We start from the raw sequence: 24,341 nt of genomic DNA on the forward strand, positions 1-24,341 counted from the left end.
TCAGCAGAGTAAACACAAAGGAAATGTCACTGTGATGGTAACTCTCTAGTTAGGCTGGGCCCTTTGAAATGATATACAAAATATTAAAATAGAAATCAACCAAGGAATCATATCTAGAATACACTAGTAAGAAAGAGAAAAGACAATCAACCCAGTTAGAAAGTGGATCAAAGTTTCAAAAGGCATTGGCAAGGAACATAAAATTGAGCTAAGGTTTATTAACCACATGAAACTACAAATTAAAACCAAAATGCAGGTCTTCTGCAGTCCACCAAAATGACTAAAATGACTAACACAAAGCAAAACAACTGTAGGCATTGATACGGAAAAAAATAAATGTCCCTATACTTCTGGTAGAGTCATAAATTGGCACCACAATCTAGGAAAACTTTGGAACTACCTACTGAAACATACCCTGGTCCAGCAACTTTGCTTTAGAAATTTACCCTACAGGAATCCTCACATACATAGACCAAAATGCATGTACAAGAATGCTTACAGTCAAATATTGATTTTAACAGGAGAACTATCATTAAAACAAATGTTTATCAACAGTAAAATGGAAAGTCAAATGGCGTCATAGTCATCCAATGTGCAATGAACTCCAAAAAGGAAAAAATAAAACTTGCTACGGAGAGTCTTACAATCATACTAAAATAACTCAAACATAAAAGTACATTACAATCAGTTCTGTATGTAAAAAGTTCAAAAACAGACCAAATTATTCTATACTTGTTAGAGGTGATGATGGCTCACTTTCCCTTCTCTTTCTCTCTCTCTCTGTCTCTTTTTTCCTCCCTGGGTCGAACACGTACCCTACAGGAAAAAAATTTAAAATAAAAAAGGTTTATTTAAAATGTACATAAATCTTTCTGTTTCTTAGTCGTTTCTTCAACCCTGCCTTTTGGAATTCATTCTACTCTTCTCTCTTCTCTTTTCTTCTCTTCTCCTCTTCTCTTTTTTTTCTTTTTTTCTTTTTCTTTCTTTCTTCCTTTCTTTCCTCTTTCTTTCTTTCTTTCTTCCTTCCTTCCTTCCTTCCTTCCTTCCTTCCTTCCTTCTTCTTCCTTGCTTGCTTATTCATTTTTGGTTTTCTTTGCATCTAACAGGTATAGAGGCAACAGAATCCTTCTTCAAGGCGGCCAAGACCTCCTGGTTCTTCCGCGCAGACCTCCCAGCCCGCCTAGTCACCTCCGCACTCAGTCTCCCGCCACCTGCAGGGTGCGTGCCGGCCTGGAAGGGTCACCTCGCGCTCCCAACTGCCCTCTGGTCGGCCAACTGCCAGGATTCTGGCTGGACTTCAGGACATCAGGCTATGTTGTTCATCCTGTTTCTGCTCAGTGAGGTCCGGGGATTCCAACCAGAATATGGTAAGTGGGAAAAACCCTCCCTGACAGTCTGTGGGCGTCAGCTCTCCTTTTCCTTGGCTTCCAAGTTGGGCTGGACAAACCCGGGGACCACTGTCCCACACGAGTTCTAACTCTGCTCACCTGCGTCCACCCCCACGTTGTAACCTACCCTAGACAAATTTCACCCCAAGGCCAGAAGCTTCCCCTTCAGTCCTGCGACCCTAGGAGAGGTGGGAGGTACCCTAGCTCAAGTGGATCCCTCTCTGGAAGAGGTTTATATCCCGCTCTGCATTTTTAATGCTCTGAACTCTCCAGTTGGGGGGGGGGAGAGTCCAGAATACATGGATTTGCTTGTCCTGAGAGCTTGAGACTTGTGCCCCCCAGTTAGCAGAGTCCATCTGCAGGACAGTATTCCTAAAACAATATACCTCTGTCTACTTAAAAGCTCTTGAAATTCTAGAAAGAAATGGAAATTAGGGGTAATTGAAAAGATAGGAAAAGTGAGAGGTGATGGACAGAATACAGATTATGGGTGTGGATGAGGAGATACTAAAAGAAACTGGGAAGCCGTGAGTGTGGCTCTAATAAAACACTTCGATCTTGCAGATTCTGAAAAATTATTTGTGCAAATTGTGGTTCCAGAGAAAACAGGGTCTGTGACAACTGACGGAGTTGAAACACAGGTAACTGCTAACATTGTTCATGATTTAAAAATCATGTGGATATTTTGTTCCTAAGAAGTTAACTTGCCATTTCTCACCCATGAGCACTTCCTGAATTTTATGTTTATACTCCATTTTTTGAGTGGAAAAGACCTCTTGAAAATGACCCAAGTATCATACCAGTAGATGGAGAGGTAGTTAGGTTGATGGATTCCCACATAGCCAACCATGGTTGGAGTTCCAGACTCGGTGGCTTGAAACTCACACAAAGCATATGTGTGTGTCCAAGATCCCACGAGGAGAATGGAGGAGAAGGAATTGCAGCATGGCCATCGAAGACAAATATTTGTATAGTGTTACTGAGTCAGTAATTTAAGCCTCACAAAAAATACATAACTCTTAGAAGGGTAAAGTTTATGTAATATCTAAATTTATGCAAAACAAACTATTTTTTAAATAAACATAATTAGTATAGGTATGAGAATACACGTGGATCCTGAAACTCAGGATGGTGGTTTGCTGAGGTAGAAGAAAGGCAGTATAATCATGACAGGGCTGCTGGGAGGGTTTGCAATCATTTTCAAATACCTACATTTTTTTTTAAATATAGACATTGGTGGCATGATATTTTGCTTAATATTCTTATGTTTTTATATGCTGGAAAGATATAATAATTAAAAATAATAATCAGTGGTGGCTTAAAGAGAAATTGAAAAGTCTTTTTTTTAAGTTTTTTTGGTTGGTTTGTTTTGCCATAGGGCATGTGCGCTCCCTGCAAAGACAGAAACAGTGAGAGAGAAAGTGAGAAATCACCCTCCTAGAGCAGATAGCCACTCTGTAACCCCTTCTCTATTCTCCTGGGATTTGGGGCACGCATGCCTGTGCACCTGGTGTGAATTTCAAGTCCGGGACTCAAACTGCAGTTGACCATGTGGGAGCCCAATGCCACCTGCTGGCCCCAAAATGCCTTTAAAAATGTACATGAAGTTGAAATATTGAAAGTTTGCCTTAGAGACCAGTAGAGAGACATGGATGCCCGCTGTTGCTTTTTCTGCTTATCAGCAACCTAGAAATACTAACCAGTACTTAGAAAAACAAATAGAAAATCAAAAACAACAAATAGACATAATAATTGGAGGGGAAGAAATAATGTCATTATTTACAGAAGAAATTGTTTTATACATGGGACTAGCAGAGGATGTAATGGTTACATTGCTGGACTCCCACATGGCCCACCATGCTTCAAATCCTGGACCTGGAGGCTTGAAACTCCCACCAGGCACATGTGCATACATGCTTAAAATCCTGAGAAGAGAAAGGAAGAGAAGGGATTACAGCATGGCCATCCTTCCTGGGGGGTGATTTCTCATTTTCTGTCTCTCTGTCTCTCTCTGTCTCTCCAGCAAGTGCATGGTGCCTATAGCAAAAATATATAAAAAAAAAAAAAAAAAAAAAAAAAAAAAAGAAGAAGAAGAAAGAAAAGAAATTGTTTTATACAAAATAAAACCCACACTGTTCTAGAGAATATTAGAATTAATAAATAAGTTAGCAAGTTCTCAGAAAACAAAATTAAAACACAAAAGTATTTATATTCTGGAAAACAAAAAAATTACATATGTTATTTTTAAAAAGATATCCTTTACACTGCATAAAAATCTAAATGTAAATGAATCTAACAAACATAAGCTAAACTTTCTTATTGAAGACAATAAAACAAGAGAAAAAAAAAAAAAGACCTTAATCTTGGGCTATATATTGCATCCTCATGGATTGAAAGGCCCTCCATGCAAAGATAGGAAGGCTCTGAAAATTGACCTATGGAAACTAAGTTGTCCATTTGTTAGATACCATTTTTTAATCTTCATATTAATAAGATAGATCTGAGCCAGCCCTCATAGCCTAGTGGGTAAAAGTGGAAGAAGGAATTTTGATGTGACCATGCTCAATTGGGGGATTCTCTCTCTCTCTCTCTCTCTCTCTCTCCCTCTCTCTCTCTCTGGTGAGCACATGTACCCTCTGAAAATTAAAAAATAAAATAAAATACCACCAACTGGTGGAATGGTGGTAAGGCAGATGGGTCTCACATGGCTAACTGTGCAGTTCAAATCCTGGACCTGGTGGCTTGAAAACATGCCAGGTACTTGTGCATGTGTACCCAAAATCCCAAAAGAAGGGAAAGATAAAGGAGAGATCTCAATGTGACTGTTTCCCATAGAGGAGTGCTTTGTCATTTTCTCTCTATCTCTGTATCTCTCTTCTCTCGCAACCTCTGGAAAATAAATGAATAAATACATAAAGTAGATCAATGAGATTGTCTTCAAGCTTTGAACCAATTTTATAAAATTATAAATAGTACACAGTACAGGTTTTTAATTCTTTGTACTACTACGTGTATTTTCTATTGAATAATTTAACTCTATTCCATCCATTTTTAAAAATTTATTTTATATTCATTCACTGTATATCATTACAACATACAAAATGAATTTTCTAGGGACCAGCAGATGGCATAATGGTTTTATCACTGGACTCTCACATAGTTCACTGTGGTTCAAATCCCAGACCAGGCAGCTTAAACCTTACACCAGGCACATGTGTGTGCATGTCCAAGATCCCAAGAGGAGAATGGAAGAGAAGGGATTGTAGTATGGTCATCCCCCCAGAGGCTGATTTCACACTTTCTGTCTCTGTCTCTCTCCGGTGAGCACATATGCCTTATAGCAAAAGTCTCTCACAAAAAAAAAAAAAAAAGAATTTTCTCATCCATAATACACTGAATATTGGTCCAATCAAAAATATTACCATACCTACTGTCTTCAACAGATGATTTTCTCTTTTGAGTTTGTTTTACTTCTTTCGTTTCCCTCTTGATTCCCTCCTTCTCACCCTCTGCTGTCCCCACCTTCCTCCCACCCTGTCTCTGGTACCTCAGTTGCTCTCCACGCCTTTATATCGTACAATATTTCAGTTTCTGCCGTGGAGTGCAGACATTTGGTATATACTGAGTGGGGACATACGATGCCCCTCTTTCATTTTCTGACTTGCTTTACTTAACAGTAAATAAGTATTGCAGTGGTCTAAATCTTTATTAAGTTAAAGTATTGGATGAAAAGTCATTTATTGGCCAGCCCCATAGTGTAGTGCTTAAGGGAGATGATCCTACAAGGCTGACCACAGTTTGAGTCTGGTCCTGGCAGCTTGAAAAAAATGCCAGGTGGAGAGCACATGCATCTTCTGGTAAATACATACATACATACATACATAAATTTAAAAACCATGGACCAGCCCAGGGCAGTGGCTAAGGTACTGAATCCCACATGGCCAGCTACACAGTTGGAGTCCCAGACCCTGCAGCTTGAAAAACACATCAGGCACATGTGCATGCATGTCCAAAATCCCAGACAAGAAAAGAAAAGAAGGGGTTGCAGTGTGGCCATCCCCCAGAGGGTGCTTTCTCAATCCCCCTGCCTCTGTCTCTCTCCAGTAAGTCCACAGATCTCATTATAGCAGCATTAACATAAATCATTTATTTTCCAGCTTCTATATTAGTGGACAAATTTAAAATTTGAGAAAAAGAGAAAAACAAAGTCTTCTACCCACTGTATTTACTTTGAAAGCTTGAATTTTAATGCCAAATTCCATTGAGAGAAAATCAACTTCACATTCTAAATTTGCTTCTTGTACAGTATTCATTGCAGTTCTTACTAATGTAAAACTGTGGTTACTCTTTGCAACTTTGTTCTCATTCTATTTGTCTTTCTAATGTACTCTCCTACCAGGTGTCCTACAACATTGAAATTAAAGAGAAAATATACGCTGTAAGGCTAACGCAAAAGTAGGTGATGCTTATTATTTCATCAATTCCTTTTGTTTTAGTTATAATCATAACGTGTAATGGTCCAGAATGTGATGATTTTTGAATTTGAAGGTGTTTTTTGGTTGACTGTTCATGTGTCTCTTACTTTATGCCAAACATCTTTGACGATATTAATCAATATCTAGAACCTGAATCCATAGCACCTGCCCCCCTCTGCCTCATCCCGCTGGTGCCAGGTTTCTATTTGTGCATGAGGTCTCATGGAGGACCAATCTTGATCATTTTCTATTTTTCTGAAAATATAAATATGGCTCATTTCCAACTTTTCTTATATTCAACTTGCATTTGAATGAGCATAGCATGTTCTTAGATGGCAGGAATCACATACTGTATTTTTTAAATTTTCTCATGCTTCTTTTTGCTTTTTTTTTAGGTGTTTTTTTTTTTTTAGGTGGTTTGTTTTTGTTTTTTGTTTGTTTGTTTGTTTGGTTTTTGCCATAAGGTATGTGTGTTTGCCATAGACAGAGGGAGACAGAGAGGAGAAGTGAGAAATGACTGCCCCTAAGGAGGAAAACCCTGCTACAGTTCTCTCTCCTTCATTCTCCCCTCGGAATTTTAGGTACACATACACACACCTGGCATGTTTGTTTGTTTGTTTGTTTGTTTACTTTTGAGAATTTTGCTATAAGGCATATGTGCTCACCATAGAGAGAGAGAGACTGAAATCAAGAAATCACCCCCCTTGAGGGGATGGCCACTCCACAATCACTTCTTCTCCAGTCTCCTCTCTGGAATTTGGATATGCAAGCACACATACCCGGGTACAGGACTCAAAGCACAGTTTACTACACAGGAATCCAGTGACATACCCATTGTGCCATCTGCTGGTCATACCTAGCATGGATTTTTTTAGGCCTTTGGATCCAGAACTCAAACCGTGCAATTGGCTATGTGGGATCCAGTGCCTTAACCACCATGTTACAGAGCTGACCTGCTCTTTTTTTATATTCATAGAAAGGCATAGAATATGCAATCCGGGGAACCAGCAGTTAGCGTAATGGCTATGTCGCTGGACTCCCACGTAGTCGACCGCGGTTCGGTTCCCGGACCCGGTGGCTTAAAACTCACGCCGGGCGCGTGTGCGTGCGTGCCCAAAATCCCGAGAGGAGAATGGAGGAGAAGGGATTGCGGCGTGACCATCCCCCTGGGGGGTGATTTCTCGCTTTCTGTCTCTATGTCTCTCTCTGTCTGTCTGGCGAGCGCACACGCCCTACAGTGAAAATCTCTCCCCAAAAAAAAAAAAAAGAATATGCAATCCGATAAATAGTTGTGTAATTGATGCATCACCTATTATACACTTTACAAATAAAGTGTATGTGTGTGTGTGTTTTCTTGCACACAAGCAATCAAAAGGCATTTAAACAAAAATGATCACATACTGCAACAAAAAATATTTTGAATAGTAACTACATTCTTCATGACTAACACAATAAAATTAGAACATCAGTACAAATACTTCTCTGAAGAAGCATCAACTATTTGTAACTTCAGTAGTAGTGAAATATCTCTTGGCTCAAAACACTTCAAAACATGATTACAAAATAGCAAAAAAGTAATAACAAGTAGCATATGAGAAAGCAAGCATTTTATTTATGAGTGACAAAATCTATAATCAAAGTAAAATGCAAAGCTTTCACCATTTTTACTTTATTTAATTTAAATTTATTTATTTACATTCATTTATTATATATCATTATATTATACAAAATGAGATTTTCCACCCAGAATACACTGTATTTTGACTCAATCAAGCACATCAACATACATGTTATCATCAACAAATAATTTTCCATTTCTTGTTTCCTGTATATTTTGCTTTAGAGATAGGGAATCAAGGATGAAAAAAAAAATTTTACTTTTTTACATACTACAGACGAGATTATGTAATCCTTAGGCAGGAGGACAAAAGAAAGAGCCATGGGTCGCCCTTGCTGGTGAACTGGGGAAGCCTTCAGAGACCATTGTTACTAGTCTCTTCAAGCCCTGCCAGCTCCTACCCAGGATAGGTTGGCAGCTTGTTAGTCTCAGATATGGCCAGTTTATACATGAACAGAGTGACCCTACCTCCACTGTCAAGCGACCGTGACATCTGTGTGCAGGGGCAGCACCAAACTCTGCCTCTTCACAGCAACACCACAGTCTCTGAGCGCTTCCAAACACATGTAATTACAGCACTGAAGATCAGTTTTAACACATTAACACATATTGTTGACAATTTAAGGAAAGGATTTGCATTAGGACATTTAAAGTCATGCAAATTCCCATGAGTACTTCCAATATCTTTTTCTATGCTATAGTTTGATAGGCTTGTTATGTGTTTCTTTTTATACCTCTAAGGACTCTGTATAATTTTCCAACCTGAAGATTGACATTCCTTTTTACATTTATTTTTAATGGTCAGAGGTGAATATACTAATCAGAGACAGAGATAGAGGGAGAAAAGCACCCCCCAGTGGGGCATGCATGCCACGATCCTTTTCCCTCTACTTCTCCATCAGGGATTTGGGCATGTACATGCACTCAGTGTATTTTTAAAGCCTCTGGAGTCAGGATTTGAACCACAGTTGACCATGTGGGATCCAGAGCCTTGAACCACCAGGCTATGGGTTTAACCAAGGATTAACATTCTTGATTTGATTTTGGAGACATCAACTTAAATTTAATATCCCCCTTTTATCACTTGTATCACGGAGATTTATTTCTTACAGTTCTGGAGGCTGGAAAATCCAAGATCAAGGAGCATGTGAATTTAGTACCTGACAAAGGCCATTTCCTGGTTCGTAGCTGATGCCCCTTGCCATGTCCTCATATGGTGGAAGAATCAGTTCATCTATCTGAGGCCTCTCTTCTTTTTTAAAGAGGTCTTTGCCATAGGGTGCATGCACTCACCAAAGATAGAGAAATAAAGACAGTGAGAGGGAAAGTGAGAAATCATCCCCCGGGGGGTGTGGGGGATAGCCGCACCACAATCCCCTCTCCTCTCTTCTCCTGGGATCTTGGGCACACATCTGAGGCCTTTTTTATAAGGGCACTAATCAACCTCCTAGAGTCTCACCTCCTAAAACCACCATATTGGTGATCAGGTTTCAACACAGACATTTGGAGGGACGCACATTCAGACCACAGTAACTGGGGTTTATGTTTTTCCTTCCTTCACATAATGCGGAGGCCATTTCTAGCTCTGCTTTTTATTAGAAGGTCCACAGTCACGTGTACTCATGCTCAGCAGCTTTCTCAAATCGTATATTTACAGAACGGAGGGCATTAATCCTCCATTCCTGTGTCATGACTCGTCCAGGTCCTGTCTTGGTCTACACTGTGTGGAATGCCCACTCAGCATGGCACTAGTTCTGTTGCTGTTTCTTTGTTTCTTCCCTTTAAGGCAAGAGTCGGTATAATTTTTGGCAAAGGAGAAGAGAGTAAATGTTTTAGACTTTGAGCTCCTTATGATCTCTTACAAGTGCTCCACTCTGTTGTGAAAGCAGACATAGGTGAGACTGCTAATGATATAATAACAGGAGGAGAAACAGTGTTAGAAGGTGATAAATGACAAATATTTAGGGCAAATTAAGAGTATGCTTTGGAAATCCTATGCTTTTATGTTTAATAAAGTTGATATAAAAGTCGATTTGTCAAGATAAGCCTCCATGAGAAGTTGATGTATAAGCAAAGCTGTGACATTTTGGTGACATAATAGATCATGCTGAACATCCCAGAAAGGGATAGCAACTGGTTCAAATAACTGAAGTGAAAGCCTGCCTACTCTGCTTGGAAAACATGTTGGAAGATAGTGTGGCAATAGAGTGAGTAAAGACAGGTCTCAAAGAACAAAATTCCTACATTCAGAAAATTTCTCTTTTCTCTGTCAACCTACCTACTTATAATAGATAAAAGTAATATCTTCTTTCAAAACCAAAGCTTTAAGAAACAATAAATGTATTATTTTCTTTATTTTACAGGAAATTTTTACCTTCTAATTTTAGAGTTTATAGATATAATGGAACAGAAATAATGCAACCTTTTGAAGAACAATTTCAGGTATGTTTTTCATTTTCTGTTTTAATATTGTCATATGAGTTTCTGTGATAGTTTTTTTGTTTTGTTTTGTTATGTTTTGTTTTTTTGAAGAGGTTTTTGCCTTAGGGCACATGTACTTGCTGGAGAGAGAGATACAAACATGGTAAGAGGGAAAGTGAGAATAACCACCCCCCAGGGGGGATGGCCACACTATAATCCCTTCTCCTCCATTCTTCTGGGAGGTTGGGCATGCATGCACACCTATCTGGCATGAGTTTGAAGCCACGGGGTCTGAGACTTGAACTGCGGTTTGCCATGTGAGAGTCTAGTGATGTAAACACTACACCATCTGCTGGTCCTCTGTGATTCACGTGTAATTTGAGTAAAGTGTTGAGATTATGTTTGGGCATAAACTTAATCACTTCCTTTGATGATGTGTACTGACTTAGCCTTATTAAGTGGATGATTAACCAAAACAAACATGAGTGATTATTTCTTAAACTACTTGTTTCATGATGATGTCCTATGACAGTAGAAGTTGTTTATGTCATAAATACTTAAAATTTAAAAAACAAAGAAAACATTATTTGAATCAGGAAAGCTAATTCTAGGAAGAAAAGGAGAATTCCAAGTCTTATCTGAGAAATGTCAGAGTGCCAGATAAATGCACATAAAATTTCATGCAAATTTAGGAATACATTACATTTTTATATATTTGGAGCACTCAGAACTTCATTTAATAATGTCTATAATTTGTTGTAAAAAATAATAGAGAAGTATGGATAAAATTTCAGGGAGTATACCTATGCCCGAAAAGTTATTTTTTTTATGTCTTCGCCCTGTCCTAACAAATGGTATTGTTTGTTCCCTGTTTGCATTCTAATACCTGTATAATAAATCAACCAAATGTTTGGAAATTAAAGCATTCTTACAGAGGTGAGAAAAAAATTTTTTTTTTTTTTTTTTTGGTGGAGGTTTATGCCTTAGAGCACATGCACTCACTGGAGAGAGAGAGCAACAGACAGACAGTGAGCAGGAAGGTGAGAAATCACCCCCCAAGGGGAATGGCCATGCCATAATCCTTTCTCCTCCATTTTCTTCCTAGAATCTTGGGCATGCATGCATATGTGCCCTGCATGAGTTTTAAGCCACTAGTTCCAGGACTCAAGACACAGCCATGTGAGACTCCAGCAATGTAGCCACTACACAATCTTCTGGCCCTTAGAGGTGAGAATTTTAACAGAAGAAATAATGGTCAGTTCTAATTTTTTCCCTGAAGAATAGGCAAATATATGTCACTCTATTATAGTTCAGATTTATGAGGCCAAAAATTCTCCCAATAGGTTAAACACAAGGGAGGTCTACACTGAAACACATTATAATTAAGTTGTCAAAAGTCAAAGACAATGGGAGAATTTTCAAAACAGCAAGAGAAAATGAACTCATCAAATTAAAGGGAGCCCTGATAAGACTATCAGCAGATTTCATAAAAGAAATCTTGATGTGCCAGGAGAAAATGGGATGCTCTAGTCTAAAGGATTGAAAGTAAAAAGTTAACAGACAAGAATAGTGGTTACCTCTTCCAGTCTCCTCTTCTAGGCTAGTTACACAGGTGCAGAGTTTTGCCAGTTGGTCTGGTCAGAGTGTGTGCTGATCATCTGGTAGGTCCATGGTCAGGCCTGCTGTCAGGATCCCTGTGAGGGACCATGAGAGCCATAGGTAGGTGATGCTGATCTTTGGGTGGGATCCCTTTTCCATGTTCTCAGTTTAAGCATAAGTAAAGAAATTGAACCTGAGTTAGTAGCTCATAGGTAATTTTGGAACCTCATCCTGTGCCTCCATCCTTTTTTGAATAGGGCATCTCAGTTTCCAGGCACTTTGGAAAACCATGGCCTCCATCCTTAAGTCAGTAAAATTTAGTTTTCTTTTTCTGCCATTACACTCAAATGGTTTGGAAAATAATTATTTTTCATACTTTTTTCTGCCATGTAATATTAAGTCAGAAGAATATGAAAAAATAAGTTTTGATGAATTTTAGCTTATTTTAATAATTGGGAATGTTCTGTTTAATTTATAACATATTTAAAAAGATGAAAATATACTTATTCTCTATGAATTTGGAGAACTGAGCCCTATACTCATCTTATAATCTTATATAATTCTATAATTCTATATTGGAAACAATGAGTGTTCAATACATATGCACACAAAAAATATATATGCTTTAAATGGTTGATAATAGAATCTTTAACATAAGTTATACTAATAGGGATATATGTGTTTTATTTTTCTCTTTCAGGAGCTCTGCTACTACCAAGGGTATATAGAAGGTTACCCAAATTCTATGGTGATCGTTAGCACATGTACTGGACTCAGGTTGTGATACATAGTTTTATAGATTAATAAATGGAATATTTACATGGAAATTTAAGTTTTTTTAAAATGGCATTTAATGGTATTTGTAGTGTGGCATGGCTACTGTGGCAAACTGCTGTTGGAAAAACATAGAATGGGTATATTTATAATGGCTCTTACCCTTATGCTAGACTAAGATTTTTGATATATTTGGAGAACATGAAATATTAATGGCTAGGCAAGTTCCAATAGCACTACCATTCAGTGCCACTCTATCAATTTGTGAAGACCGAGTAACTTTTTCCTACTTTCCCATCTAAGACTAAGGTTGAAAATAATCTGTATAGGAGTAAGAAGTGAAATAGCAAAGTAGTATTTTGTTGACACTTAAATAATAATTAAAATATTATTTTATTTATTCACTGTTTTAAAATTTGTAGGGGCATACTACAGTTTGAAAATATTAGTTATGGAATTGAACCTCTGGAGGCTTCCATTGGTTTTGAACATGTGATTTATCAAGTAAAGGATAAGAATGCACAGTTTTCTTTATATACAGAGAAGGATGTAGAGTCAAGAGATCTTCCCTATAAAATACAAAGTGTACAGGTAGGCAATTAACTGAGCAGACTGTATAGGCATAACTACAGACCAATATGTATACTGTGGTTTTTTTATGGTAAACAAATTATTTATTTCCACACTCATGCACACTCACATATATACACATATATATGAATACATTGTATATATCAGAAACTTTATAACTTGTGTCATATCTTGCAAACCAGTTTTCCCAATAACAAGATGAGATGTGGGGTTTAGAGTTAAACAAGCTCAGCTCTACGGTTGTAGGATATAAAGATTTCTTTCAAAACAACACATTCCTTTCAAAGTATACATAGAGGTTTTCAGGTTTTAATGAACAAAGAATTCAAATAGACTTCATCCTTTTCTTTTCCCATTTGGTCTGCAACATTAGGAGTTGCAAATTACATTTTACTTGTTAGTTTGAAAACAGTGTTTGAAGGTATCTTATATAATGTCACCTAGACTTTTGTCCATCTTATTAGGAATATCCAGTGGCGATGATCTTTATATCTCTGTTGCCTGTCACACCATGGACTAGCAGTACTCTTTTCAGCAGTGCCTTCATTTCATTCATTTATTTAGTTTTTTTAGAGAGAGATTTTTGCCATCAGGCAGAGAAACAGAGAGCAACAAAGAGATAGAAAGTGAGAAATCACCCCCAGAGGGGATGACCATGTCATAATCCCTTCTCCTCCATTCTTCAGGATTTTGAGCACACATATACACATGCCTTGCGTGAGTTTTAAAACACCAAACCATAGTCAACTACATGGGAGTCCAGCAATGTAACCATTATGCCTACTGCTGGTCCCTCAGTAGTGTCTTTAAATATGAAACAATTAGACCTCCAATTCTAGAAAATCCATAACCATTTCAGAAGATTCATGCTTAAGATTCTTTTCCTTTATTGAAAAAAAAAATAATAGGTTTTTGCCTTAGGGTATGTGTGCTCACCAGAGAGACAGACACAGTGAGCGAGGAAAATGAGAAATCACTTCTTAGGGGAGGTAACCACTTCATAATTCTTTCTCCTCCCAGAATCTTGGTCATGCATGCACATGTGCCTGCCCTGATTTTCAAGCCACTAGGTATGGGACTCGAACTGCGATCAATCATGTGGGAGTTCAGAGGTGTAACTGCTATGCCATCTGCTGGTCTCAAGATTCTTTTTCTTTAGAACTCCATATCCAGGATCAGCAGATAGCATAATGGTTACATTGCTAGACTCCCATAGTTGACCATGGTTCAAGTCCCAGACCCAGTGGTTTAAAATTCATGCCAGATTTGTGTGTGTGTGCATGCCCCAAATCCTGGGATGAAAATGGAAGAGAAGAGATTGTGGTGTGGCCATAACCTTAGTGGGTGATTTCTCACTTCCTGTCTCCCTCTGTCTTCTGGCAAGTACATGTGCCCTATAGCAAAAATCTCTCTTAAAAACAAACAAACATAAAACTGAACCCCATCTCCATCTAACCTCCACGTAAGTCAGAGTGCTTTAGAAAAACAGAACAAATAGGAAGATGGTTATCTAGATAGATCAATTGATCAATCGACAGATCTATAATAAATATCACAGAGAGAGAGAGATTTTAAGGAATTGGTTTTCATGATTGTGGAAGCTTGGTAAATCCCAAATCTATAAAATAGGGTGACAGAATGGTGATCCAAAGTAGAGTTGCAGAACATGTCCAAAGCAGTTTGCTGGCAGAATTCTTTCTTGCTTAGGAGATATTCTTTATTCTAAAAAGGCCTTCAACCAATTGCATGAGGTTTACTCAAATTATCAAGGAGGGAAATATGACTTACTAAAAGTTCACCAATTTAAATGTTCGTCTCATCCAGGGAACACCGTAAGGATATGTTAATAATACACATTACCCGTTTTGTAATGGGAAAATAATGGAAGGATTTCTTTAGTGAAGTGGATAAAACAGATAGCCTAGTACCAGTGAGAGTATGGAGAACAGACAGTGGAGGGCAGTTGTTTTTTAAGCTGATTTTTTTTTTTTTTTCATGAGAAAGGAAGAGAGAGAGTGTGAGGGATACTCCTAACAGTATCTTTATACTATAGCCCTACCCTCAAGCTCACCCAGCCAGGCATACATGTGTGCCCAGAGTGCCCAGGGGGACCTTGGGATACAAACACAGGTCTTCCCATATGGTCTCAGCACCATAGGATCTTGCATTACTGCCGAGCCAAAGCTAACCAAAGTGATTTTCCGAGTAAATTCAGTGATTAGATGTATAGAGGTGACAAAGGAAATAACTAAAAAAATTTTGTGACATCAAATTTTGTATATATTATCTGGTTCTATTTGTATACATAAAATAGTAATCTTTATAGTGATATATCTTAAAATATTTAAACAATTCAGTTTTGATGTAAAGTTCATGATTTTTTTTTCAGCCATCAGAATTTTCTCAGTATATAGAAATGCATGTTGTAGTGGAAAAATATTTGGTAAGTATATTCTGATTTTTTTAATGTCACTTAAATGCTGGTGATGAGGGAATATAAAACTTGGAGTGAATTTTTGATAGAGGAGATTTGGTGATAATTTTACTTTATATCTGCTCTAATGTATCTTATATTCTTACTATTAGTAGTAAATTGAGAATTAAATTCTATACAATGTTTATTCTTAAATTTATAAGTAGTAATGGAAATAAAAATAATTGCTACCTTATTATAGTTTATAGAAACTTTTAGAATCATTATATACACTTAATTTTTTTGTATTCTAGCACTTTTTAAGTTCTTTAAGGTAATACTTGACATTATTTATATTATTTAAAGAGAAAATACTAGTTTTCCACCCATAAAATGTTTTGGTTATCAGGAAAATAATTATTTACATTTGGCATAGAGGAAGGTTTGATATTGCCTAAAGGTTATTTCTTTCCAAATTTCTTATGAATGAAAGTAAATTATTTCAAATTTAGACCTCCTAACATAATTTTTTTCATCTATTTTTCCCTCTATTAATGGGCATATTTCCAACTTTATCACTGAAAATATATGAAGAGGTTTTTTTGGAAGACATTATGGAGTTTTACAATGTGCATTTACATTCTGGAGTTTTAAAAATATATTTTTTTTCCAGACAATTTTTTATTGTATAGTTTTTGTTTTGTTTTGTTTTGTTTTATGCTTTGCCCTAGAGCACATGTACTCTCCCAAGAAAGTGAGAACCCTGCCCCACCCCGCCTCTCACCAAAAGGGATGGCCACGCTGCAGTCTCGGGATTCTGGGCATGTATGTACATGTGCCGGGTACGATTTTTCAAGCTGCCATGTCTGGGACTGGAACTGTGGTCAGGCATTTGGGAGTCCGACACCTTAACCACCACACCACCTGCTGGTCCCTATTTTATAGTTTTGGGTTGACATAAATAGACTTATTTATGAAGTTACAGTATGATTTTTAAATATATATATATACAATGTATAATGATGAAATCAAGACGATACCTCAACATTTATAATTACTTTATGTTGGGAACATTTGAAATTCTCTTCCAGCTATTTTGAAATGTACATTGAAATGTCACTCCACTGTGTTGTAATACCATAAATCTTAATGATCCTAAGTTAGTTTCTCACTGTGGTTTTGATTTGCATTTTGTAATGTTTAATGATGGTGAGAATATTTGCATCTACATATTATCCACTTACATATACTATTTGGAGAAAAGTCCACTCAGTTTCTCTACACATATTTTAATTGTGTTACCTATTCACTGTTTAGTTCTAAATGTTCTTTTATGTTTTGGATACTAAACCTTTCTCAGGTAAATGGTTTATAGATATTTTAACCCATTCCATAAATTGTCTTTTGATTTTCTTAGTGGTATAATTTGACACATAAAGGTTTTAATTTTGAAAATTTATCAATCTTTTTCCAATTACATTTTTTGTTCTCTTAAGTGTCAATTGACTATAAATGTTAGACTTTATTTCTGGGTTCTTAATTTTATTTTGTTTCACACTAATTACTGTGTCTTTTGCCATGCAGAAACTTCTTATTCTGATGTAATCCCACTTGTCTATTTTGGGGATGATCAACTGTGCTTTGGGGGTCTTATTTAAGAAGTCTTTGTCTACCCCAGTGTTTCCCAGAGTTTCCCCAGTGTTTTCCAGGAGCAGATTTATAGTTTTAGGCCTGTTTATATTTTGATCTACCTTGAGTTGAGTTTAGTCAAAGGTGAGAGGTAGGGGGTCAGATTCATCTTTCTGCAAGTGGAAATCCAGTTTTTCCAGCACCATATGCTGAAGAGGTTTTCCTTTTCCCACTGGATTGACTCTTGTCAAAAATTAGTTGACTGTATATTTGAGAATTTATTTCTGAGGATTCTATTCTGTTCCATTGGTCCACCTGTCTGCTTCTGTGCCAGTACCATGCTGTTCTGATCACCGCAGCTTTGTAGTATATTTTTGAGTCATGGTGTGTGATGCTGCCCATTCTACTCTTCTTGTGCAGGATTGCTTTGGCAATATGGGGTCTTTTATGATTCCAGACTAATTGTACGATTGTATTTTCTAGATATGTGAAGATTGCATCTAGTACTTTGATAGGGATTACATTAAATATGTAGATTAATTTGGGTAGAATTGCCATTTTGATTATATTAATTCTTCCAATCCAGGAATATGGGATATCCCTCCACTTTTTTGTGTCATTTTCAATTTCATTTTTTATCTTCTCATAGTTTTCCTTGTGGAGGTCTTTCAATTCTTTGGTATTCCTCAAAAATCTACAAATAGAACTACCATATGTCCCAGTAATCCTACTCCTTGGTATGTACCCAAAGGACAGAAGAATTCTTAATTGGAAAAGTGCTTCCACATCGATGTTTATTGTGGCATTATTCACGATTGCTAAGACATGGAACCAACCCAAATGCCCCTGTACAGATGAATGGATTGAAAAACCGTGACGCATATACTCTATGGAATACTATTCAGCCATAAAAAAAAAATCCTGGCTTTTGACAAAAAGTGGAAGAATATGGAAGATTTACTGCTGAGTGAAGCAAGCTAGGTTATGAAGGAGAGACACTGTATGTCCCCGCTTAATATATACCAAGTGTCTGCACTCTATAACTGAAACTGATTGACCTAAGGTTGTACGAACACAAGAGATGGGGGTTAGTGCCAGAAGTGGAGTGTGTGGAGAAGAGGGACCTGAGGAAGGGCATTTGGAAGAGGAATATGGAGAGAGAGCATTGACGGGAAGGGGAAGTGTGGTGTTATTGGTGGAAAATACTCTGATCAACTGAATTGTAGAGAAAGGTTCACACACATACTGAAATGTTCACTTTGTAAGCTAAATAATATGATTGAATTTATATAAAAAATTAGAATAAAAAAAGTGAAAAAAAAATTTCATTGGGGAGGAAAAAAACACTTGGAAGTACAGCAGTTTACCATATGTTTATTAGAAGAGTAATTTAGACCCCACCCTGGAGTGCATAAATATACAACCTGTTCATTGTATATATTGGTATTGGTTTTTAAAAAGAAGCTTTTATAAATATGCTTTATTAAAACTTAATTGCTATTTTTATCATTTACCTAAGAGATATATGAAATGATTAGTACATGTTCATCATGAAAGCAGTCATGTTATTATGGTCGAGTGATAGGATGATATATTGGTCAATGTGCCCTGCTCCCTGGTTTATGGGATGGTTAGAATACATCACCCGGGTGTGTTATCTACACACCGCTGTGAAAGGTCTTTTATGGACTGTCCAGAACCAATCTATTAAATATATCTATCTGTTAAAAAAAATTTGTTTTGTTGATCTAAAAGTCTAACCTAATGCTGGAAGCACAGTTTCTTGCTTCCTGTAGCTTTATAGTTAGTTTTAAAGTGGAAGATAATGAGTCCCCAAAATTTGTTCTTATTTTAAATTGTCTGGACTTTCTGAGTTACTTTAATTTTCATATGCTCTATTTCTGGATAATGTTCCATGGGCATTTGAGAACAATCTCTATCATGTTTTGCACTGGAATGTTCTGTATATGTCTATCAACTTACAGTTTTGTTCTACTATTCAATATCATTGTTGATTTTTTTGTCTATTATATTATGAAAAGTTGTATACTTAAGTCTCTAATATTGCTGAACTTCCTATTTCTGTCTTCAAATCCATTATTTTTTATTTCCTGTATTTTTCTGGATCTGATCTTTGGTATATATCCATTTGTGATTTTCATATTTTCCTAATGACCTCCCAGACACTTTATTATTTCTGTTTGTGCAATATTTCTCTTGAATCCTTTTACTTTCAAGTGATTCACATCTTTGAAAATGTGATGTCTCCTGTAAACATATTAAGATGTTATAATTTAAAATTAATATTGTATTTTAATCATTTTTGTCATGAATTAACCAATAGTGTAATTATACCTTCTTTCTAGAAAGTCTCTTTTTTATTGTTTATAATTCTCTCTTTTACACTAATTATGTGTAAAATAATTTATATCATAATATAATAATATTGCTTAAAAACTAATAGTTTGGTATATTAAATGGTTTCTTCACTATATTAGATCTTAAACAGAAGAACAATGATTAAATATTATGTATTGTATAATTATATCTAAAAAATAGTTTTATTTTGCAGTACAATCGTATGGGCTCTGATACAGCTATTGTGACTCAAAAAATTTTTCAGTTGATTGGATTGACAAATTCTGTAAGTGTTTACTTTACTAGTACATTTTGTGTTATTGAAACAATTTCTGTACCTTCTTAGGTTTCTTTCTTCCTTCCTTCCTTTCTTTCTTTCGTTAGTTTGCCAGAGAGCACATGCACTTACTAGGGAGAAACAGAGAGAGAGAGAAAGCATGAAGGCACCCCTACACACACAAGGGCCAATCTCAATCTCGACCTTCCATTTCTCCCTCCTTTCAGGATTTGGGGCATGCGCATACATGTGCTCAGCCTGTTTTTCAAGCCTCTGAATCCAGAACTACAACTGTGCAGTCTGCCATATGGGATCCAGTCACATTAACCACCATGTCACCAGCTGGCCCCTTGAACTTTTTTGCATACAACTACCTGAAAATACATAATTTTATGATCTAGAGAAAATGAATATTCATTTTTAGTTTTAGTTTAGTTTAGATTTTTGCCACAGGACACATGTGCTAGTTGGAAAGAGACAGAGAGAGGGAAAGAAAAATCACTTCCCGGGGGGATGGACAAGTGTGATCTGTTCTCCTCCTGTGATTTTGGGTATGCACTTACACACACCCAGTGTGACTTTTCAAGCCAATGGGTCTGGGCCTCGAACCACTGTCAGCCAGAGCCTTAACCACTGCACCCCTGCTGACCCTTAGTTTTATCTTTTTTATTTGTAAAATAGCAATAATCACTTTATATACTTAATTATTATAAGTACTAAATTAAGTAAAGCATTAGACATTGTGCTTGCTTAAGTACAGGTATTTTAAAATGTTAATTATCCCTTGTATTATAGTTAGAATTTGTTACTTAATATACTTTAAAAGATCCCATTTAAACTTATAGTATGGTTGTTTAATATCAGTCATAAGTTCATTTCATAGATATGTTACCAAGCTTATTTAAACTATGATGTTTGAGCATAATTTCTGTGTGGATTTGTTTCTAGATTTTTACTTCATTTAATGTTACAATAATTCTGTCTTCATTGGAGCTATGGATAGATGAAAATAAAATTGTAACCACCGGAGATGCTAATGACTTATTACATAGATTTTTATCATGGAAAAGATCTTATCTTGCTTTACGTCCGCATGATGTGGCATTTTTGCTTGTGTAAGTATATTCTGGTGTTATTAAAGATAATAGAAAATATATTCAGTTTGGCCCCTAATTTGATAGTTGAGAGGTCTTTAGGGGAAAAAAAAACTCCTGTCATTGTTTACTCACATACAACTCTGTAAATATTATTTTTCACAATGAAATACTTAGCAGAATTATTAATATCAATAAGCTTATTGGCCTGTAGTCAAAGCTTATTTCTTCAACCTTCTTTACCATAGTCCCTCTTACCATAGAATATATACCATATCATTAAATGCCTCTAGCTGCATAAAATATTTTAAAGCATGTATTTAAAAACATATATCTAATTTCTATTATTATAATAAGCTACCCTGGAACCAGCTGGTGGCATAGTGGTTAAGGCAGCTGTATCACATATGGCTGTGTGCATGGTTTGAGTCTAGAACACAGTGGCTTGAGAAATACCCTGGGTGCATGTGTGTGCATGCCCATATTTTGCAGTACAATCGTATGGACTCTGATACAGCTATTGTGACTCAAAAAATTTTTCAGTTGATTGGATTGACAAATTCTGTAAGTGTTTACTTTACTAGTACATTTTGTGTTATTGAAACAATTTCTGTACCTTCTTAGGTTTCTTTCTTCCTTCCTTCCTTTCTTTCTTTCGTTAGTTTGCCAGAGAGCACATGCACTTACTAGGGAGAAACAGAGAGAGAGAGAAAGCATGAAGGCACCCCTACACACACAAGGGCCAATCTCAATCTCGACCTTCCATTTCTCCCTCCTTTCAGGATTTGGGGCATGCGCATACATGTGCTCAGCCTGTTTTTCAAGCCTCTGAATCCAGAACTACAACTGTGCAGTCTGCCATATGGGATCCAGTCACATTAACCACCATGTCACCAGCTGGCCCCTTGAACTTTTTTGCATACAACTACCTGAAAATACATAATTTTATGATCTAGAGAAAATGAATATTCATTTTTAGTTTTAGTTTAGTTTAGATTTTTGCCACAGGACACATGTGCTAGTTGGAAAGAGACAGAGAGAGGGAAAGAAAAATCACTTCCCGGGGGGATGGACAAGTGTGATCTGTTCTCCTCCTGTGATTTTGGGTATGCACTTACACACACCCAGTGTGACTTTTCAAGCCAATGGGTCTGGGCCTCGAACCACTGTCAGCCAGAGCCTTAACCACTGCACCCCTGCTGACCCTTAGTTTTATCTTTTTTATTTGTAAAATAGCAATAATCACTTTATATACTTAATTATTATAAGTACTAAATTAAGTAAAGCATTAGACATTGTGCTTGCTTAAGTACAGGTATTTTAAAATGTTAATTATCCCTTGTATTATAGTTAGAATTTGTTACTTAATATACTTTAAAAGATCCCATTTAAACTTATAGTATGGTTGTTTAATATCAGTCATAAGTTCATTTCATAGATATGTTACCAAGCTTATTTAAACTATGATGTTTGAGCATAATTTCTGTGTGGATTTGTTTCTAGATTTTTACTTCATTTAATGTTACAATAATTCTGTCTTCATTGGAGCTATGGATAGATGAAAATAAAATTGTAACCACCGGAGATGCTAATGACTTATTACATAGATTTTTATCATGGAAAAGATCTTATCTTGCTTTACGTCCGCATGATGTGGCATTTTTGCTTGTGTAAGTATATTCTGGTGTTATTAAAGATAATAGAAAATATATTCAGTTTGGCCCCTAATTTGATAGTTGAGAGGTCTTTAGGGGAAAAAAAAACTCCTGTCATTGTTTACTCACATACAACTCTGTAAATATTATTTTTCACAATGAAATACTTAGCAGAATTATTAATATCAATAAGCTTATTGGCCTGTAGTCAAAGCTTATTTCTTCAACCTTCTTTACCATAGTCCCTCTTACCATAGAATATATACCATATCATTAAATGCCTCTAGCTGCATAAAATATTTTAAAGCATGTATTTAAAAACATATATCTAATTTCTATTATTATAATAAGCTACCCTGGAACCAGCTGGTGGCATAGTGGTTAAGGCAGCTGTATCACATATGGCTGTGTGCATGGTTTGAGTCTAGAACACAGTGGCTTGAGAAATACCCTGGGTGCATGTGTGTGCATGCCCACAATTCTGAACAGAGAGGAAAATCGAGGGGAAAGGATTGCCACGTGACCGTCTTCCCATGGGAGGTTGCTTTCCCACTGTCCTTTTCTTTTTCTCTCTCCGTCTCTTTTTGGTGATCACATGTGCCCTTTGGCAAATTAAAAGAATGATGCTAATAATCTAAACTTCTCAAGTTGTGTTGTCATGTAATTTTTAAAAGTGGCAATAGTATTGTATATTTGAATAACTCTAATAATATAGCCACATTTTCCTGAAGCTCTTAGTATGTGAGCCTCCGCTTCTATGTAATAAACTTTGTATTTCTTTCTTATCAATAATCAGGATGTATACACACACACACACATAAATATATTTTAAAATTTTTAAGTCTTTTTCTTTAGCCTCTGTACCATAATTATACTATTTCTTTGCATGGTTTTGGCAGGCTAACTCTACCGAATTAAAGGAGGACTTTAGTTCATGCGATGATTCCGGCCCTTAATCAGTTTCATTGTCTTAGCTTACTAATTTTAAAAGATTTTATGTTTTGGGGCAAGGTGGTTAAGGTGTTGGGCTCTCATATGGCTGACATTTTGAGTCCCAGGCATGGCAGCTTGAAAATCACACGGAGCACATGTGCAGGTGTGTCCAAAATCCCAGGAAGAGAATGGAGAAGAAGGGATTGTGGTGTGGCCATCCCCCCGGTGTGGGGGATTTCCCACTTTCCCTATGTCTCTACGACTAGTGTACATACCCTATGGCAAAACCTAAAAACAAAAACATACCTCCCCCAAATTTTATTTTTTTTAATAATTTTATTTGGGGGGCTAACCTTATAAAACACTACACAAAGTGAATCTTTGTTCTGTTATAAAAATCCATTTGAAAATAGACTTTTTACTGTGTTTTGGAAGTCTTTCATTGTTTTCAAAAGAAGCAGCAACATTTAGTCTTCCCCTTTGCTATGTCATAGTAATGTTAGCTAGAGATAATTATGAGTTTAATATGAATGTGCCAAATTAAACTTTTATCTTATAAAATTCAGTATTAGTTATGCCTATTTTTACAAAATGTGTGATTCCAATATTTTGTTAAATTTAAGTTACAGAGAAAAGTCAAATTACGTTGGCGCAACCTTTCAAGGGAAGATGTGTGATAAAAACTATGGCGGAGGAGTTGCTCTGGTATGGTGTTTAATTTGCTTGGCTAAAGCGTAGAGCTAAAATGCTAAAGAGATTAATATAGAGTTACATCGTTCCATATTTTATTATTTCTATGTGCTTAAACATTTGCATTATTTTAGGGATTTTTGTCCACGCTGTTGATAGAAATGTTTAAACTATAAGAAGTCCTCACTGAACTCACTACATATAAAAACTTTCCAAGTGTTCTCTCATGTGTTCAACATACACATTTTTAAAAGTTCGTTTAGGGCCAGCTCTGTGCCTACTGGTTCAGGCAACTGGATCCTAAATGGATGATCACACCAATCTGAGTCCCAGACCCTGTGGCTTGAGAAAAACATTGGATACATAGAAATACATACTCAAAATCCCGAAAGAAAAGAGAGAGAGAGAAGAAGGGATTGCAGCATG

At 36.5% G+C, this 24,341-nt stretch overlaps 1 protein-coding gene across 3 annotated transcripts in view; it reads left to right on the forward strand.

The window, feature by feature from the left end:
- The first annotated feature begins 1,045 nt into the window (after positions 1-1,045).
- Positions 1,046-24,341, forward strand: part of ADAM2 (ADAM metallopeptidase domain 2) — a 58,462-nt gene continuing 35,166 nt past the window's right edge. Inside the window, exons 1-10 of one of the 3 annotated variants that reach the window (XM_027766809.1) lie at positions 1,046-1,367; positions 1,953-2,029; positions 5,788-5,843; positions 9,845-9,923; positions 12,202-12,278; positions 12,698-12,866; positions 15,256-15,309; positions 19,481-19,552; positions 20,492-20,658; positions 23,849-23,930. In XM_027766809.1, the coding sequence (XP_027622610.1) occupies positions 1,313-1,367; positions 1,953-2,029; positions 5,788-5,843; positions 9,845-9,923; positions 12,202-12,278; positions 12,698-12,866; positions 15,256-15,309; positions 19,481-19,552; positions 20,492-20,658; positions 23,849-23,930 (888 nt within the window). In that variant the 5' untranslated portion in view covers positions 1,046-1,312. Of the gene's footprint in view, positions 1,368-1,952; positions 2,030-5,787; positions 5,844-8,618; positions 8,662-9,844; positions 9,924-12,201; positions 12,279-12,697; positions 12,867-15,255; positions 15,310-19,480; positions 19,553-20,491; positions 20,659-23,848; positions 23,931-24,341 lie in introns of those variants that run through there. The other 2 variants (XM_006164735.1, XM_006164736.1) reach the window with 2 other exon arrangements.

This window comes from Tupaia chinensis, unplaced genomic scaffold, assembly GCF_000334495.1.
Source record: "Tupaia chinensis unplaced genomic scaffold, TupChi_1.0 Scaffold143705_1, whole genome shotgun sequence".
Taxonomy (NCBI): domain Eukaryota; kingdom Metazoa; phylum Chordata; class Mammalia; order Scandentia; family Tupaiidae; genus Tupaia; species Tupaia belangeri.